Genomic DNA, 18,188 nt, shown 5'->3' on the forward strand with positions numbered 1-18,188 from the left:
TCTTACTTCTCCTTGGTGTTCTTCGTCCACCAACCTTCATCAAGATGGAGACAGACATTCCATATCTGACCTAAGACACTAGACAAAAGCAGACTACCAATACAAATTAAAGTTTTTGAAACTACATGTAACACCCTGACTCATTAAGACAATAAAGTAAACAAATCAATTATTTCAAAATATTTTATTGCATTATGGTAATGGACCAAGAGGCATCGAAAAGGGTGTGTCCCTGGGTTCTGGGTGTAAGCCCTCAGGGGCGTGTCGCCACACCTGAGCTCTGTCTAAAAAAAATGAAGCAGCTGTCATATGTCAACAACTTTCATCCGTGCAGTGTTCTCCATTCCTCGACTACTTTCATCAGCTTTTAATGACCGCATCATCAACCGGAAAGCATTTGCGACTCTTTAAAATACCCGCCAGCCCTCATCTGCCCTCACTGACATCGCCCACTAGAGATGGCGAAGAGTTCATCCAGAAAGTCCCTGAAAAGTTTGTTCTCCAAGAGCGAAGCCAGCCCGGACGAATCGGTGGAGAAGGATGTGGACAAGAATGAGGGACAGAGGAAGAGGTTTCATTTCTTGAAGTTCAAGAAAAAGTCGAAGAACGGCCCTGCCTACGAGACCCCGGATAACAACCAACAGGTTGTCAGGTATGCTCGCAGAATGCTGCGAATTTTCAGTAGCCATTGTTCAAGCCTGTGCATGTGTCATATAGCTTGGCGTGGAGGAGCATCAACATAAAGCAGCTTCTGGCACAGAAGAGCTGCAAAGCTGTGGATTAGCCATAGCTGCTCCAAATGTTATATTAGACTTTTTGACTAAACACACATAATTCAGTTTTCACTTTTAGTTCGAAATTAATCCATGTTGTTGTAGTTATTGTCATTCACCAATATTAAACAAACTGTGGAAAGTTTTGGAGTTTTGGGTTCATGCTTTGTCAGTTGAGCCTTGAACACACTAAAATGAGACATCCGTGCCCAGTAGGCCTACATTAGATCTCCTCCTACTGTCTGTGCAGGCAAAAGACAATTGAACCAGTTTAATGAGGTTAATGATTGCTGAAAAGGGTTATTCCCAGCACCATGCCAAATCTGTTTACTTAGGTTAACCATAACTTTGTAGATGGTTCAATTGATGGTGATTTAAATAACCGACAAGGGCATTCCTGTCTAGACAGGACAATTGAAAGGTGAACTGTGAAATCCATGCAAATGAGTCCATTCTCTCAGTCATTTAACTGTGCAAATAAAACATGGAAAAATTAAATGTCCTTAAGTTTCCTGAAATCCTACAGAAACCTTAAGGGACATGCAGTAAGTAGCGTAGGGACAACTTTAGAAAAACGATTTTTTGAGTGAAATGTATTGAAGTCATTGCACTATTAGGCATGTAATATGTTTTAGGCAGAGACAAAATACATGATTGAATATCTATTGTTTTTCCTCATTTGAAGGGACCAGCAAAAACTAAATCTGCAACTATTTTGATAATCTATTAAAAGTAATTTTCTACAAACAACTCCCAGAAAATATCTGCTTCTAGCTTATTGAACTGCGTTTCGACCAAAGAAACTATACCCTGGAACTAGCAACCTTTGGAGGAACTTCCACCTAGGGGACCAGGGTCTAAATTTAGTTCTAGGGTCTTTTTTTTTACCCCCCAAAAGTCCCTGCTCGCGGGGTAGTACTTGCAGAGATGTCCGCCTAAGATCGTACATCGGCATTAATAAATTTATTGCTCAGAAACAGCAACCAACGTGCAGCGGTGTGTTTACAGTGAACAGCAGATGGAGTTACCCTAAATACTGGCTCCAAAGTTGTTGTTTTAAGTTTTCATCAGTCAGAAAATTTTTACACAGAGCTGAAGTCGGCCTCCTCTTCTCCAAAACAAGCGGAACCACTGATTGGAGCAGGTAATAAAGCTTGTTAAAAATCCCGATCCTCCGATGCTCAGGCGGACACACACGAGTGCTGCAGATGATCTGCAGCACGGGTACTTTTGGTTGAAACGCAGCTTTGATATTACTGTTGTCTTCTGTGATACTAAACTGAATATTAGGCTTTTGTACTATTAGTTCGGCAGAACAAGCAATTTCAATAAGTCAGCTTTGGGAAACTGTCTCAGATATTTTTCATTATTTTCTGACATTTTCAAAACCAAACTTTATTCATTGAGAAAATAATTTTGCAGATGAATCAATGTTACTTACTGTGCTAATGTTCAATGTCTAAATGGAATTGTAAACAAAATTGCAAGACAGAAAGTTGCTACAAAGTAGAGACTGTCTGAAACTGGATTTTTGGGGACTGATGTTGTTATCATCTTACAGTAAAAAAGAAGAAAGATGCAAGATAAAAGTGTGGATCAGTGAAATTTAGCCGTTAGTACATTTTTTCATGTGATGTGCTGGAGACAGGCTGTTGGGCAATAAAGTCATTATTCCAAACAGAGCTAGAAACACCATCTGCTAGACTGTGATATGCTCATTTGTAAAGAATACAGACTCAAGGACAAGCTATACAAACAATATAATCGACCATAGACTGTAAAAGAAAATTTACTTAAAATTATGACCTTAAACAAGGATCAGTGTTTCTGAATTACTACCAATATATTTGATAAGCCATTATCGGCAGGTATTCCCAACAGTCCAAACAAGCACTGATGGACCCACTCTTCATTTTTTCAGCTTTAGTTCATAATTTCTACTGTGAGTGGACTGTTCCGATAAAGCCGATATACACACCTAATATTTGCTTTCAAAACCATAAATAAAATTTTAATTCCTGTTGACATGTAACACTTGTTAGCATTAAGTATAGGCATTACTATCACTACATTCTCACAACCCCAGACAGTAGAGTGTTACAACATCTGTGCAATTGTCAAGTGCAACTTCACCCTGGAGAGACAGAGACATCTTGTAGAGTTTGACAGGTGCATAAAATGTTGGGCGTTTAGAAGTATCATACATGCAAGAAATACACAAACAATGAGTTTAGAATTGTTCAACATTTTCAGCTTTGCTGTATCGGTCTGAGATGTTTGCAGTGGAGTAAAGACACTGCTCTGTTTAAACCTTGTAAGCAAAGGAGTGTGCATAAAACACACAAGAGAGGTAGTGTGTTCATGCAAGTCACATGATAGGACAATGTAATCATGTTGTTGATGCGGTTGTAGTGACAGCTTGTGTTTGCACAGGGAGAAATATAAATGGTGGGCTGAAACTGTGAGAACCGCCTGTGCACACAGCCGCACACTGGGGTTACACGAGGGTAAAGCATAATGGCCTATGCATGGCACACATGCAGTTAAAATAATAAATGGTAACAAATAAACCTTCATATTGATATACATTTTCAGGACTAAATTATAATAAAACAGAATTGAAAGAAGTGTGTCATTAATAGCCTCTAATCCATTAATTGTTAGTCACATCACATCTTGATATTAAAATTCCTGAATTGTTGACATCATAGATGAATGTCCTAGATCAAAGTTAAATCCACACATAGACAAAATCTGTTTTTGTTGTTAGTTAAGGATTAAGTTTTAATTCTTGTCCAGGGATCAGGCAAAGACTTTTGGATTTCTGGGTCTTCATGTCATTTTGGTTTGTTTTGACTCCATAGCATTTCACACAGTTCAAGGTGATGTCAAAGGCATATTGGACTTATTTTAAACTTTAGCCCTGCTGTATGAAAATAGAGGAAATACTCCATGCCCAACACACCCACATGTTTTAGTATCTGGTAAGGCTTCCAAGTCAAGTTGAGGATTAATGGAGGTACTGTAGAGAAACCTGCCGCTCCACATGCCTATTACGTTGTCATGAAACTACTAATCATCACACACACACACACCATCATTGTGCCTAGGGATACAGGTCAGCAACATCTTACTCACAGTCGAAGCTCTGATGTCTCAACTCAACTGTGTTTAAATATCTGGCATTATTCAGAACAAATTAGTTCATAATGAGTCACTGTACTGTGAAACCTGTTGTGTTCATGTAGGAAGTGGAGTACTGGCCACATGAGTTGAGGCTGATATACACCTCCCTATAGAAATACTTGATTATTCTCAGAATTTTTTTACCAGAATAAACTATTAGTGTGACCTTGCCAAAGTGAATGTAGACTCCTGTCCTGTAAGGTTTTGGCAACAAAAACACTTTGGTTAATATTAGGAAAAGAAGATTAAATGTTAAGTCACATTTTGTCTCAGGATTCAACTCACTGTGGGGTTTTTTTGTACTAAATCAGATCATGATCTTTCACTTATCTTAAAGGTCCAATGTGTAAGCATTAAGACACCTCTTTAATTAATTCTCCACAAATATAGGGGAACATATCACATGTCAGGTCATCACTGCTGCTAACTCCTACTAGCAAATTAGCTCAGTTAGCAGCTACCTCAGTTCCGAATAGCTGACTGAGTCTTGAATGGGCACCAGAACCAGAGCAAGGCGAGTGTGCAATGGAACCGGGCTCAGCAGCCTCCCAGGCTTGACATGGAGCTACTTAGGAGTGTCTGGAGTGAGACCACACAGCACATCAGTCACGTCACACTCAGCATATCCATAAATACCCACACAACCAATCTCTTCTTTTTCGCACTTGGATTCTGCACCCCTGCCCACCAACCCTTTCTCTTTCTTCAACACCTTCTTCCTCTCCATAGGGTTATGAGGTGGTCCGTCGTGCCCGGGTACTACAGCTGATTTCCCTATTGTAGCTTCCCCACAACGCTTTCTAAATATGGCTATCCAGCAACTACAAGTCTTGCACATCTTTCTGTTAGGTTCATCAATAAATAATTTAAACATATCTATCAATGATGTGGCCCTTGCTAGTGAAAAGGCAATTTCTTTGGTGAAAAAGAGAAACTGAATACAGAAAGTGTATAGTTGTATATTTCTGTTTATTTAGGATAATAGGTGTTAGAGTTTCCAGTGTTGACATTTAGTGAGTTTATTTGGTTAAATAGATTAGACTTAAAAGCTGAAAGAGCTTGTGTAACACACTCACCAAATAACCAAACTGAAACTAGGGGGAGAGGCCTGAGCTATAATAGGTAGGTCGTGGGTGTACAGCGTGAACATGAGGGGGGGGGGGCTCCGCTGTTGAGCACTAGAGTGGAGGAGGTGTGTCTGCCAATCAGAACTGACTGGGGTCTGTTTGTGAAGAAGTCCAATATCCAGTTGCAGGGTGTTGTGTTTAAACCCAGAGTGCTGAGTTCGCTGATAAGTTTCATGGGGGAGATTGTGCTGAATGCTGAGCTGAAATCCACAAACAGAATTCTGACGTAGGTGTTGTTTTTCTCAAGGAGTGTGAGGGCTGAGTGGAGGGCAGTGGAGATGGCATCCTCTGTGGATCTGTTGGTTCTGAAAACAAACTGGTGAGAGAACCAGTTTCTCAAAGCACTTCATCAGAATGGGGGTGAGAGCCACAGGGCGGCCTCCATAATTGTCTGCCATGCTTGAGCAAGCATAGCCATGAGAGAAATTTGTTACCTTTGGACAGAGCCAGGCTAGCAGTTTCCCCATGTTTTCAGTCTCTATGCTAAGCTAACCAACTGCTGATGCGTATATTTCCAAAAATGTTAAACTTTTCCTGGAAGGTAACTGAGATGGCAGGTTTAGTCCATCTGCATACAGAAAACTTGTGGGTTGGCTGTAGCAAGTGTCTGGCAGTTTGTAGATACACATGCAAATGTATAAGTTTTACTGCAGCTCTCTCTCTCTCTCTCTCTCTCTCTCTCTCTCTCTCTCTCTCTCTCTCTCTCTCTCTCTCTCTCTCTCTCTCTCTCTCTCTCTCTCTCTCTCTCTCTCTCTCTCTCTCTCTCTCTCTCTCTCTCTCTCTCTCTCTCTGTGCGCGCAGTAAAATATGTGAAAGTACAGAAGGCACTTTCATCTCTTAGTTACATCCTGTTGAGCTTTATCCTATTCAAGACATTCTTGGTTGAAAGGAGTTGCATGTGTCTTGGTATTCTGTGTGTTGACATGTAAACGCATCACATAGGGTAGACGCCATGACTCATCCTCTTATCTCTGGAAATCTTTTCTGACTGCAGCTTATTTGTCTCACACGTTGCAGTCCCACAACTACTTGACTTATTGACAGGCTGTTGTGCATGAAAAAATACAAATACACAATATTTGGTTGCTGCTTAATTATGAAAAGGGTACTTGCGTGAGTATTTAGTTGTGCAAAGCAGCTTTTGTGTACAAAGAGGCCTCTATTTGATGTGAAGACAGCTCATGATTATTGATGGACCCTCTCTGTTGACTTTGAAGCCCCTGCAGCCTCGCACTGACACCCACGTCCCAGGAGAGGAGTCGGAAATAATTCCGATTGACTGAACAAAACCAAAAGCCTGTTGTTTCACAACAAAGTGGACAATAATTGAATGAATAATATTATTTAGGCTATAGCTACCAATTTCCTTTTTTTAGGAAATGGCAAATATAGCTTCTTGTAGTTTTTATGTTCATTAACTGTATCCTGATGGCATAATAAGCCTCTGTTCTATACAAAAGTCACATTTCAGAACACCTATAAGAAACACAAATGCACACTCTGCTTAGCTGGTTCTGTTCAACATTCCTTCAGCAATGATTCACTCTTTTATTTTGTAAGCAGCATATTTTCCCTCTTTATAAAAGTACTGAACAAACTACAGGATGGCATACAGTATGTATGGTGTTAGTCATGCACTACTTCAGCAGTATACTGTACTGTACATGGGTCATAAAAATCTCTGAAATCAGTATTTCATTTGTCTTAAGGAAATCAATTTTTTTTCCTACAGCATATCAACCAAGCCATAATTAAGATCACAATCAACATCAGTTTTATTGTACTGTTTATTAACTCATTAATTCATCATAAATCGTTGTCTCTAACTTTAAAACAGTTTTTAAAAGCATCCGATTCCAGATGGAAGCCCTTCAAAGCTCACATTGGTTACAATGGGCATATTGTTTTTTCTGTGTGTAAAGCTGATATATTTTCATGTGGATTTTGTTAGTAGAGATTCTACTAATTTAATATTTTTAACTGTGTGCCCATCAGTGATGTTGAGCCCAGTAACACTGCAGAGGATGGAGAGGCCTCGTCGGACAACATTGTTTCCAACAGCAAGCGGTCTTCTCTCTATAGCACCGCACCCAGGTCAAAGGTCAGTCAAGCTGTTTACATTGTTGACCTCACTTCACAGGTAGTTATTAAAAAGTTATTAATCAATCCAGCTTATGACTATTTCAGACAGTGTAGTCAAGCAGGAAAGAGATTTGACTGGAAAGGTGTGCGTGTGAGTGAGAGAGAGACACACGCAGACAGAAGTCAATGTGTGTTATGCAGAATGTATGTTTAGTCATCCTGGGGATCCTCATTCTTTAATAAAATATGGGCCTTAATTATACAGAACCATTACAACAACAATTATAAGCAGTAAAAATGTGTCAACTGCTCTGTCTGACCCTTTGTAGTGAAGCATCGACAATTTCCTCATTAGTTTATTCTGCTGCCACAGGTTGGGTGATTTCTGTAGTAGATATTCTTAAAGGAGAATTTATTACTGCACTGTATGCTAATAAAATGTGTCTTTAGCTCAAAATTGGCATTTGATTTGACTGATCCAGAAAGGTTTTCAGGCAAAAATGTTGAATGACTGGTTTTAAACTCTATACCTTTTCTGACACTAAGACAAGAAACATGTTTTGCTCTTGACATATAGATAAAGCAAAAACATCTGAACCTCTGAAAACTTTGTCTTCTCTTTCTGTGCTGCCTGGGAGGCTAACACGCTGATACTCAGTTGAAACCTGATGTTGATCCCTGTGGCAACAAATGTCAAGCACATGATTTGCCAAATTTAAATTTCTCAAACTGAAGCCAGCCAGGCTATGTAGTGAGTAAACCTCACTCCCTGACACCTTAAGAGACGCACTGGCGAACGACACCAGCGCCCGTGGGTTTTATCATCCACCATTGGTCACCAGTTCGACTCCGGACCGTGTAGTACGTACTCAGGGCAGCTGGTTATACTTCTCTGTAATGATATACATGGAATAATATTTAAAATGACCTAGAATGATATATCTCTTGTAGATTAGTTATTTGTTCATGGTGAAACTAATGGAGGGACATTATTTTTCTTGCTTTGACAGATCTCCTCATCCAAACATACAAGCATAAAATTTAAAACACAAAATGGCATTCTCACTCTGATTTTTTTAAGAAGTTGAAACTAGTGAACCAACCAAGTCTTATTTTATCATCCCTAAAGTGCATATGTGCATACACTTATTGCAGCATATTTTAGTTGTGTGTGTGTGTGTGTGTGTGTGTGTGTGTGTGTGTGTGTGTGTGTGTGTGTGTGTGTGTGTGTGTGTGTGTATATTCATGTTTCTGTTTTGCTCTCAGATCGCAGGACAGTCCTGTAGGTTTTCTCTCAGCGTTCTGAAGATCAGATCAGAAACTTGTCTGAACAAGAATATTCTTGACAGCATGTCTTTGAAAGATGAATAAAATTGCCTCCGTTAGGTGACTTTAATGGCAGCTGCATTCCACCTATGGTTTGTAGAATCTCCCTCGGGGTCTTGCTTGCATTATAATGACCACTTTACACTTATAAGCACATGCTCACAGATAACTCTAATATGCACTATGCAAATAAGCACAGTCACACTTATCAATTGTTATTATTTAACTATTCTCATAATCTCAGTTACACCCACAGACATGCAATTGACTGCAGGTGGCCAACATACATGACTCCTCTCTAGAGGGCACCATATCTCAAAAAGTAGCACACGCAACACGATAGGTGGTGCGTTCGAGATGACCCCGCCAGGTCACTGCAGGGGCGCGCGAAATATAACCGGCGCCGTCGAAACATTCTACCTGCGTGAGCTTACTGTGAGCTGAGATCAGTGAGTGATCAACTTTGTACAGCTGGAGAAAAGCAACTGCGTCCGCCGGAGTTGGCACCTGCAGCCGCCTTGCTCAAGCGAGGTTTTAATGTCATGTGACATCGTGACATTTTGCAGCGCCGGCGAAAGTCGGACACAATTTCTAACCAGCATGCCTTATTTTAAGTCTAGCCTGCATCACGTTCAGTCAGTGCTGCGCAGCGCCGCATGAAGTCAAACGCACCTAGTATGTCACACAGTAAACACAGCATACAAGTTAATGTTCCGATTCAATGAAGTCACTTGTGATTGTTGCTTACTGTATGTGAATAATGTAACAGTTCAATTTCATTTACAATACTCTAGCCTTGATTTCTATCTATGCCTCCAGTATATAACAGAGTTGGAGGAGCAGGTAATACACCAAATAATTGTTATTCCCTCCAGCAGAGGGTGCCATTGCTCTACTAAGCAGTAGTGTTGTGGCAGTGTTCAATTACCGGTACGTTCTGATGGATTTGTAGTTGAGACCTGTAAGACATTTAGCATGAAAAAAGCAAGTCATCCCGGTCATATGTTCTATTTTGTGAATTCGAATCCAGTGATTTAGCAGCGGCAATGTACAGGACAGCATGTGTGTTTAGTATATACTGTGTATGTGAACATAGTGATGCAGAATGAGCTTAAAGCGTGATATAACACACTTTAAAAAGAGCATTATAGCTTGTGTCAGCCAGGTGGGTTTGAGCATTACCAGTGGACCAGAATATAACATATTAAAAATCTTTGGGCCATGTGTCAGATGGTTTGAGACAGCTTTGGCCGTAAAAAGCAATGTTTGTTCACATTAAGATATGTCTACATCATAATACAGATGGGGGATGCAACAGACCTTTTAGGAACACACCATGAACTTGCAATTTTCCAAGGAGATGCATAGATTTAAACAAGAAAAGTATGTCATTGTGCAAGAATCATCTGTAATTGGATTGAGGATAATTCAGGTGAAATACATCACTTATCTCACTCCTACAATCCCTCAACAATGGCACTGAACACCCTTGAGGTGAACTCAAATGCACCATTAGTAGAAAAGAGCATCCCATTGTCTTTTGTATAGCTGATGGTCAGCTTTAACATCAACAAAGAATACTGCAGTTTCAGTGTGTTGCTATATTTATGTTGTATAATTATGTCACCAGTAATAACATAATTTAGAGGAACCTCATCGTAACTAATAAGTGCTCCGGTGGAACAGCTGTGGTTTTCGTCTTACCAACATGCTGTGTCAGGGCACATAGTGTAGTAATTTATTTAACTAAACTAATGTTAGCTAATGTAACTTTTGCTGAACAGTGGCTGCAACTGGTGCTTAAAAGCTGTGTAACAATAGTACAAGTAGTGAAGAGTCAAAGTTTGTAACTTGATCTGAAATATCAGTCACAAAGCAATATCTATCTAAAGTTTCCTAACATTCACTAACATCAGCATCCACTGGTCATACCAGACCAAATGAAGCTGTAGCATTACTGTTGTGCATTGAATTGAGCAAGGGTTTGTTTTATTGATTATAATTTCTAAAGAAGATTGTGCTATTTCTTCTTTTAAAAGGTACATAATCTCACCTTAATTTAGAAAAATACATACACTGGTTGATTTGCAGGAAAACTAGGTTGGAATAGTGGACCACAAAAAGCATACCTTAAGACTTATTTATGGACCATAATGGCATGAGAAGAAGGAATTGCAATTAACAGTGCAAAAAAGCAGATCAAATGTTTAAAAACGTAATCTGCACTAGTTTAATAGCATATGAATTCAATATTTTATTTGTAAAATGAAGATTATTTCTTCTTTGAAAAGTTCTCCCTATCTTTGTTAAGTTAAGCTGAAAACAAAGTTTTTATTGGTAGGACCTGTAGATAGGTAACTGAAGTAGTGGATTTACTGTAGTGAATAAAAAAATCAGCATTCTTTTTTAGTTTTGTGTTTTATGCACAAACACCTTAATATGGTAGTTAGACATGTCCTATACAGCGGAGTTACACTGTCCATTCACAAAGACTCCACTTTGATTGTTGTCTTTGCTTCTCATACTTTCCAAACTATTCATCACAGGAGGAAGAATTCTAGTAAACACACCCAGTTAAAAACCTGGCAGATGGCAGTGACAGACAGCTTCATGTTCCATTGTACTTTGTCATCACGTCTCAACAAAACATGCACACATAATCATGTGTCACCTTTTCAATCAGTGTTTGCCTGCACGCTTTTAGTATCTTTCCTGGGTCAGGTGCTTTCCCAAGATACTGACAAATTTTTAACTCTTTTGCACAACAGTTTTTGTAACAGTAATGACATGCAGTGTAAAGAGATGTAGATGTTTCCTATGTCGGTTATGATTTGTACTTCTACGTACATGATCGTGTTCTACTAGTCGGGTGGATCAGGTTTTTTCTACTGCTTGGAATGAAGTTAGGGTGTCAACCCTTTTTCATGTTTATAAGTGTAAGGACTCATTATCTATGTGTACTTTTTCATAGTGAAATATCCTCATCTTGCCACTGAAAGAAGCAGTGTTTAAAGGTTTATTATTAACCCATGTCAAGGGCTTAAATGGTTAGGGATTATTAGTATGTACGGTATGTGTGTTCAGATTAGATGTTATTTAATAAAAGGTAGAGTGAGCTGTAGTATGTTTTAAAAATGATTTTTATAAATAGCAAGTCATTAAAATTACACTCCCAATTATTAATCACAACGTGTTTTGTTAATTTTCCTGAGAGTTAATACATACCTTTTATATTCTATGTCTTGCATTTTGCATTTCTTCCTCCCTCTCTTCTCCTTCCCTCTCTCTTACTCTCAGGGAAAAGAACTCAGCTACTCAGAGTTGGACCTCCGTAAGCCCAAAAGGTTTTCTACATTTTCCTTTGGTCAAAAAAGGAGGAAGAAGAAAGATGAAGAGAGAATCTCTAAGAGCACGTTTGGCCTTCATAGCCCAGGAATTGAAGAGCAAAATGAGGTAACCTCATTCCCTGAGTTTTGTTGTGGCAAATAAATTTTCCTTCCTTTTTTGTCACGTTGAAACTTTAGTGCATCAACTGCCTACACAACTATATGATCATGTTGTTTTGTCTGGCTTATCCATAGCCCCAGCATGTGCCTCTCATGTATTATCATTATATTTAAGCAATTCTTTCTATTACGGTCACATGGTTAAGCATTGTTTTTTCTGAAGATGCCCCCAGGACAATCTTTAAAAAAACCCAGAAAGTTGTTTAACAACTCAGTTTTAGAGGTATATCCAGAATCATTACAGACTCCTGTGTCTATCTAGGTCAAATGACATTCCATCTGCTTCCCAATTAAAAAGATTTTTAATCTGTTTCCCAAGTTGCGACTCAAAAAAAAGATTGTAGTCAAAAATGACGATGGTGCCATGGATAACACACATGGCTTTGGTGTGAGAGACCCAGGTTCAATTCCCCACTGTGACACATCCACCAATGTGTCCCTGAGCAAGACACTTTCCTCCTAGTTGCTCCAAAGGCGCGTGACCTCTGATATATAGCAATTGTAAATAGCTTTGGATAAAAGCGTCAGCTAAATGTAATGTAAGTAAATGTAAATTTGTCCAATGTGAAGCATGTTTTTTTCCCATTACAGTATATTTTCATATTTAAACCTGCAGTGTGGAACTTTTGTCTCTCCTTCTGGCAGTGAGCGCAATTACACAAACACTGTCAATGAGTGCTTGTGACTTATTCCTACAGGTGAGATTAGTGGACTTGTTGCATTCACAATTGTTTCCACTACCCGTAGTAGCCACAAATGATTTTCCAAAAATGTTATTGCCGGTTTAAGGATTCTAGAAAGACTATCAAAGCAGCGGTAAGTGTTGTTTAACAACCATCTGGGTTTTATTAAAAGGTCACCAGGGATTTATTTTTCAGAATAACAAAATGCTTGGCCCTGTGGCTCGATTGTAATGTAAACACGAGAGAGGTACAAACTGGGGCTAACTTATCCATATGTACAAATGATTATTACTTTCTTAAAATTACTTGACTGCAAATTTTTCATTATTTCATGAGTAAACTGTAAACTGTCTTCTGCTAGACTCCTCTGCACGTCCGACAGATGGAGTTGGATCAAGCAATGTTCAGTATGTCTCAACCAGAGCTTGACATCAGCGATGCATTTGACATCCCTTCTCCTCCTCCTGTGGCCACAAACCAGTCAAAATCAAGTTTCAATCTCCCTAATCAATCACAGTCATCTGTCGCTATAAACACCCAACCAGAAGCAAAGGAGCCTCTGACAAAGTGCTCCGATCTTTTTGATGTTCATAAGGAACCTCCGAAAGCACCTATTGCCATCATTCCTGAGCTGCAGCTGGAGAATACAGCCTCATCGGAGAAAGAGAACATTCCTGTTCATGATAACTCATCCAAAAGCAATTCCAATTCATCTGCTCACATGACTCACACAGAAACCACCTCTGCGGTCGATAACCAGACTGTTCATATCCTTCCAGCTAGCCTGCCTCCAGTCAGGCTCGACACCTCAGATGAGAAAGGAGCCAACGCAGCAGTTGTTGACTCAGTCTCCAGAAACAATAACCCGTGTGACAATGAGATCCTCCAGCAGGTTAACACAAAAACAGAAAACTCTCTTACTGAATCCATCACAGTTACATCACCACATCATCAACACGATGCCCCTTTCATAGCTGACAGTACAGGTCCAAATGGCAAACCCCCCCTGGCAAATGTTCACCACACCACTTTTACAGAGTCAGCCCCTCTTCTTCACACTGACAACTCTGCTCTCAATGAAAATTCTGCTTTTATGCATGAAGAAGCCTCAATGTCTCTCACTGAGAGGTCTATTCCTGAAACTGCCACTACAACCTCAGCGGTTAGCGGTGAAAAGAGCGGTTGTCCTGTCATTCAAGATGCAGCTTATGGAGAGTTGTATGAGACACTTTTCCCCCAGAATTTTACCTCAGAGGTAATGTCATCCCTCTCAAACCTCCCACCTAAAATCCACACCGAGATAACACAAATTAACACCAAATCAGAACCTATTGTGCTTAAAACCCTTAATGAGTGCCACACCGAAACTAATGTTATTTTTTCTCGTCTGTCCACTTCCCGTGAGTTTGACCCTACTGTTTGCAGAATGGATGAAGCTGTGGGTGGATACACTAACATAAATGCCAGCTTCAGCGAGAGAAAGGTGTTTTCTTCAAGTGAGAGCTCCAGATTTACCTCTTACCAAACTTCTACTGCTTCTGAGTGTCATAGAGACTCAGAAATACATGACAGATATCTACCTTCCTCTCTCAGTTCAGGTTCTGAACCAGCTAACAGTGATAACATTCCTTACTCAAAGCTGAACCTCTCCCTTTCAGAGGTGAAATCAGACAGTTTCTGCTTCATCCAAGACACTGTCAGGTCAGTCCCTGTGGTTCAAAACTCCACCCCTCCTGTTTCTGACTATGTAACATCCCAAGGGACAGATATTCAGGTTACTGACTGTAAAAGGAGAGTGATCCTAGTCAAAGAGTTAGTCACTGATGAGGCGAGTCCTGACCCTGGCTGTCCCTCTCCCGTTCCTGAGAAGATGAGTGCAGTTAAGGGTCTAGAGATAAAAATTGAAACAACGGAGAGTTTATCTGCTCCTTCCGGGCAGATGGATGGTTATGATGGGCCTTTAAGTCCAACATATCTGAGCGCAGGATCAGATGACGCCAGTGTCACTGAGATCTACTACAGTGCTGAAGAGGACAACGCAGAGGAGAGTATGGATGAAGAGATGTACACGGTGCATGAAAGAGAAGAAATTAGCGTGGAAGACGGACTGAAAGCGGTTGTCAGTCTTTGCGAGGTATCTCCACAGAAGGGGGAGACTGCAGAAAGAGGTATGAGTAAGAGAGGTGAGGTAGAATTGAGTGTGGTAATTCTTAAAATGCAGAATGATGGAGGCAAAATGGGCAATGAAGAACAGAAAGAGGATGTCAGTTACCTATCTGAAGTGCAGCAACAACTAAGTGGTCAGAATTCAGATACTGGGACTTCTGAATTTCCTGTGAGTAATGATGCAAAGACTCAGCAGAAAGAAGTAGCTACCCCAGCGTTTGTGCAGGTGAAAGTAGACGGAAGGTTGGGGAGAAAGGAGGAGTTACCAGCCACACCGGTTCAGCAAGTAAACACACTGATGGAATGCGACTTTCCTCCACCCTCCAGTAAGCAGCATGGGCAGGGGGAGGGGTCAAAGGGAAATTGGACCGAGGGTTTGGAAACAGAAGACCACCCTTATGAAGAGAAGCAACTTCCAAGCCAAGATGTACAATATCTGGCTTACAAAGACATTAGACGTTCTGAAAATATACATTCCAGTCACACAAGAAAGGAAGACATAATCACATCCACATTTAGAGAGAAAGAAATTTTAAAAGTTTCACTTACTACAAAAGCAGACATGAGCAAAGAAAGCACAAAAGTCAACAGTTATGCTAACACAAGTGCAGTCACAGATACTCCTGGTGGAGTAGAGGTTGTCACGGGCACATTGACACACAGCGCTGAGCTGCAATCAGATGCCACAGAGGCCGAACACAATAGGACTCCACAGAGTAGTGAGTGGGTGGATACAATTACTCAGAGCACAAACGGAACCAGGACTGTGCAAAAACAGGTGGCAGTTGAGCTGTCAGCCCCGGACACAGACACACACTGTCCTGATATAGAAGCTGCACACACACACTCGGAGAGACTGGAGCATCTGGCAGGAGCCCAACCTGACCTGAATCAGGGGTAAGTGGAAAGTTTTATCACTGCAAGTGTACTGGATTTTAAGCTTGATGTAACATGAATGAACAGGTACATTAAATGTGTAACTGATAGTTTGCTGTCCATAAAGGTGAAGTTTAGGGAGCATTAATGGAAATGAGTTATTTTACACATTTTTGAATGCTGTCATCTACTAAAAAACTAAATTTGAAGGAGTCTGTGTCTATATGTTTGTATGTCGGAATGTATGTCCTTCAATCACCATTCATCCAATCGACTTCACACTTGCGGAGGAACCAGTGAAGTTCTTTGGATGGGTGGTTACCCATATGAGTAACCTTAGCTAATAATAAGAATAATAAAACTTTATTTATAGAGCACTTATCAAAACAAAGTACAAAGTGCTTCACAGAGACACAGAGAGAAAAATTAAATGAAAAACCAGAGTGAATGATCAAATGCATGAGGAGCATAATAAGAAAATAATGACGAATAAAAATAAACAGGAAGCTCAGATAAAATGAGGATATTCTTTCCAATAAAAGTGAGTTTTTAGAGGCGACACTGACCCATATAGTCTAATTTCCTCAGGCAGGTCAGCTTTGAGCCTCAGGGCCCTGATGGCAAAAACTTTGTCTCCTTTAGTTTTTCGCCTGCACTCAGGAAGAGACAGAAGGGGTTAATGGATCCAAAATATAATCTGGAGCCAGGTCATAAAGAACCTGAAAAGTCATCAAGAAGATCTTAAAGTCAGTCCTAACAGGGAGCCAATGTAAAGAGGCTAAAACAGGTGAATGGTCTGTAGTATTTTCAAAGTTTTTTGAATGATAAGGCCCTGAAATGTGTACACCTTTCATCTGATAAAGAGATCAGCACTGGATGAGCTGCCTTGTTTACCTACAGTCAAAGCTGCCTACATACCTGTGTAGTTTTGAATAAACACACCCTTTTTAATACACTGCACATTAGGTGACCAAACCCAGGATCGCTGTCGCATGCCATCAGCTTTGTGACATAACTCAGATTGATCAATCCATGTCATGATCCACACACAGTGTAAAGTTAGGAAGAAGACCACTAACAGTTAATTGATTGATTTCTGTTTTTGCATTCCATTTGTTCAACCCTAAATTATCACCCTGTACAATAAGGGTACAGGTACAGGTTGGGTACAGGTTAATCTTTGGGGGTGTAACAATGCAGTCAGTTCACAGACTGGTACAATACAGTGTTCACGGATCATTGCACTCCACATATCTTTATGCTTTATGGCATTATGTTTTTGAGTTGTCTGTTCATTCATCTGTTGTGAATGTGATATCTCAGGAATGCCTTGAGGGAAATTTGTAGCACTTTGAGATTTCGTTGAAATGTAAAGTGCATTATAAATAAAATGTATTATTATTAAATGCTTCAAATTTGGCACACACGTCCACTTAAACTCAAGGATGAACTGATTTAGATTTTGGTTGTCAGAGGCCAAGATAACTGGCCTTTTGGCTATAACTCAAGAATTGATACTTGAACATGAACATATTTGACAGTTTGTCAGACAATGAATTGGTGACACTTTACACTCAAAGGTCAAGGTCACTGTTACCTCAACATTTCATACAAAGGTTTAATCGCATACAACAATGAATTGTTGACATATTTTACCCAAAAGGTCAAAGGTCACTGTCGCAGCGAAATCATGATGTGCTTTTTTGGACTATTTTTCAATACCATAACTCAGGAACAAAATGGAGATAGTGATTATTGTTCGTGGTTTGTCGGACAGTGAATAGGGGGGCACACCCAACCTGTGACCACCAGTAGGTTTTTAGCCATAATTTTTCACATACATTGACTGTGATGGCAATGACTAAACATTAACGAGCGCAGAGAATATAAGAATCCCTCTTTACATAGTAATCAAGGACGTGTGTATCGGTTTAGCCAATACATGTATGAGAATCCTTCATTAATCAGTTGTCAACAATGTATATTCACTGGAAAAGGTACAGTAATGGTAAGGATTATTTTCTTATCTATCCCAAGGAATCTATCAAATAAAAAGATAAATAACTTAAGCAGATCATCTCCTAACACTCAATGTCTTGTCACAAGTAGTGCTTCAACTACGTTTAATCCATCAGTGTCTGTCGATCAGCGAAACAATTAACCAAAATGTTGCAACTCTTATCACACTGAGAATAATGCACTGCTTCCATGTTGCTTGTTGCTGGTGCACTTCTTTGTATTTTGGCGACATTGTGTTTGCAACTCGCTGGCCAGCAAAGAAAGAGATAATGCTGCAGGAGTGTTTGAGCTGTGTTTTGTTGTTGATGTTTGGATATTTTTTGTCATGAAAACGACATACTAATCCAATGTTAGCCACAGGCCAACCACAGCTGCTGTGTTTCATGAAGAAACACCATGTTTTTATCACCTTTCAAAGCTATAGCGGGTCAGTGTCTCTTATCG

The 18,188-nt window shown here is 39.9% G+C and overlaps 1 protein-coding gene across 1 annotated transcript in view; it reads left to right on the forward strand.

The window, feature by feature from the left end:
- The first annotated feature begins 312 nt into the window (after window positions 1-312).
- Window positions 313-18,188, forward strand: part of crybg2 (crystallin beta-gamma domain containing 2) — a 45,593-nt gene continuing 27,717 nt past the window's right edge. Inside the window, exons 1-4 of the mRNA XM_038725321.1 lie at window positions 313-652; window positions 7,082-7,187; window positions 11,792-11,947; window positions 13,045-15,746. Coding sequence (XP_038581249.1) covers window positions 459-652; window positions 7,082-7,187; window positions 11,792-11,947; window positions 13,045-15,746 — 3,158 coding nt within the window. The 5' untranslated portion in view covers window positions 313-458. The remainder of the gene's footprint in view (window positions 653-7,081; window positions 7,188-11,791; window positions 11,948-13,044; window positions 15,747-18,188) is intronic.

Source organism: Micropterus salmoides, unplaced genomic scaffold (assembly GCF_014851395.1).
Source record: "Micropterus salmoides isolate LMB-PRFRI ecotype aquatic unplaced genomic scaffold, ASM1485139v1 Ms_hic_scaffold_17, whole genome shotgun sequence".
NCBI classification, from domain to species: Eukaryota; Metazoa; Chordata; class Actinopteri; order Centrarchiformes; family Centrarchidae; genus Micropterus; species Micropterus salmoides.